Below are 2,348 nucleotides of genomic sequence, written 5' to 3' on the forward strand. Positions count from 1 at the left end.
GAGGAAGTGACAGGCATTAGTGAAAATAATAAAATGTTACAGTTCCTACCCAAGCAGTCCATTCAAAAATTTAAGACACTTAGGGGATCAAATCAGTTCCGGCTCTGACACAGGCCCTCAGTTTCACAATTTATAAAATGGAAAATAAAATCCAGCTCTTCAGATTGTTCCCACTAACTAAAAAAGTCTCTTTACATGTGGGTGCTAGGAATCAATCTGGGTCTTCTGCAAGAGCAACAAGCAGGGCTGGAGAGATGGCTCAGAGGTTAAGAGCACTGGCTGTTTTTTTGGCTGCTGTTCCAGAGGTCCTGAATTCAATTCCTAGCAGCCACAAGGTGGCTCACAATCACCTATAATGAGATCTGGTGTCCAGGCAGAACACTGTATACATAATAAATAAACAAGCAAACCTAAAAAAAACCCAAAACAAACAAACAAACAAAACCCAGACAGAGTACTCTTAACTTCCGGAGCACCTCCCCAGTCCCAAGGCTCTCCTTACAAAGCCTAGGTTGTTCTTAAACTTGCTATTTAGCTCACCTGGGCTTGAACTTGTAACCTTTCTGCCTCAGTCTCCTGAATGCTAAGAGTTATGGCCTAATACCACCATTTCCAACTGAATCTGTGTGTGTGTGTGTGTGTGTGTGTGTGTGTGTGTGTGTGTGTAAATACTGGGGAATAAATATAAACATTAGGGCTATGCATCCATTTTAGGAAATGCTCTACCACTGAGCTATAGCCTCCATTCCTCACTTTGTATATAACCTATGCTGGCCCTGGGCTCACTCTGTGATATAGGTCAAACATGAACATGTAATCTTCCTGCATCTGCCTCATGAGTAATTGGGATTATAGGCCCAGTTAAATATTCGTGTTTGTTTATTTATTTTTAGGACAGAATCTTTAATCCCAGCATTTGGGAGGCAGAGGACAAATTGGTCTACAAAGTGAATTCTAGGACAATCAGAGCTACATGGAGACACAGTCTCAAAAAAGAAAAGAACCCCCCTACTGCCCCCAAAAAGAATTTCCTTTCTTGGGTGGGATATATCTTAGTTGTGGAGTACTTGTCTAATATATGGAAAGCTTTGTATTTAATCCCAGTATAACAGAAAAATGAAAAAATAAATCTTTTTCAGCTTTCAAAAACATCTTAGCTGGGCAATGGTGGTGCATGCCTTTAATCCCAGACTTGGGAGGCAGAGAAAGGCAGATCTCTGCAAGTTCGAGGCCAGCCTGGTCTACAGAGAGAGTTCCAGGACAGACTATAAAGCTACAGGGAAATCCTGTCTGGAAAAAAAACCAAAAACCAAAACAAAACAAAGGAGATAGACAGAGAGAAAGATAAAAATAAAGGTCAAAACACACAAAATCTACTAATAATTTCAATTTTTTTCACCTGTTTTTGTTCTTACCTTTAAGATTTCTGGCTTTGTTTTTTCCATCACATGAGTCAAACTAAAAAGATGAAACAAAGCTTCCCGGACAAAAAACGCCCTTTCACTGTACCGCCTTAATGCTTCTGCAATCTGAGTCTCGTTGGCTTCTCCAGACACCTTTGAACAGCCAAAAGATGAGTGTTTAGCATTCTTCTCACCCGCTACCTTTCTTCATCTTAACATCAGCTGGAGAGATGGCGCTCAGCATAACTAAGGCTTGAAACACATGGGAACGCTTCCTAACCCGCCACAGCCATCATCTCCAGAGACACACTGGACTAAGAGCCCAGCACAAGCCTGTAGGTATTTCCTGCCCAACACCTAAAAAAAAATCTCAAGACATTTCACCCTCCATCAGGCCTTGCTGTCTCACTGAGGCTTTTAAGATGCCTCTTATGGAAAACTCATCCCTTAAATCATCTATTGGGATTACTGGCCTTTCTCCATGATGCTTCAGTCACGCTCTATCTCAGCAAAAGGTCATCACATACAATGTCAACTTAAAACTTTCTCTCTTTGCTTAACTAATTTGTACTAACCCTTCCTAAGTCAATCCAATCTTAGAGAAAGCCTTGCTGACACACCAATCTCAAACCAGGTTACCCCCAAATTTCGTTTTCCTAGTTATGATTCTCCCACTTTACTGACCCATGTACCACTCAACATATGTCAACAGTGACTAGCATTATGCATGGCTCAGAAGGAACACTTATTATGTATGCATCAAATAAACCTTTAATTTCCCCCAGATCGATCAAGCGCTATAAGAGGGTTTATTCAAAATGGAATCTAACTTAATTTATACAGGTTAATACACTTATGTTACACTGTGGTTCAGGGAGCACTGTGCAAACACACAGGTAAATACACATGTTACATTGTGGTTCAGGGAGCACTGTGCAAACACAC

The 2,348-nt window shown here is 40.8% G+C and overlaps 1 protein-coding gene across 1 annotated transcript in view; it reads right to left on the bottom strand.

The window, feature by feature from the left end:
* Zyg11b (zyg-11 family member B, cell cycle regulator) overlaps nt 1-2,348 on the bottom strand; it is a 53,646-nt gene that overhangs the window by 26,711 nt on the left and 24,587 nt on the right. Inside the window, exon 4 of the mRNA XM_005353545.3 lies at nt 1,416-1,556. Coding sequence (XP_005353602.1) covers nt 1,416-1,556 — 141 coding nt within the window. The remainder of the gene's footprint in view (nt 1-1,415; nt 1,557-2,348) is intronic.

This window comes from Microtus ochrogaster, chromosome 10, assembly GCF_000317375.1.
Source record: "Microtus ochrogaster isolate Prairie Vole_2 chromosome 10, MicOch1.0, whole genome shotgun sequence".
Classification (NCBI taxonomy): domain Eukaryota; kingdom Metazoa; phylum Chordata; class Mammalia; order Rodentia; family Cricetidae; genus Microtus; species Microtus ochrogaster.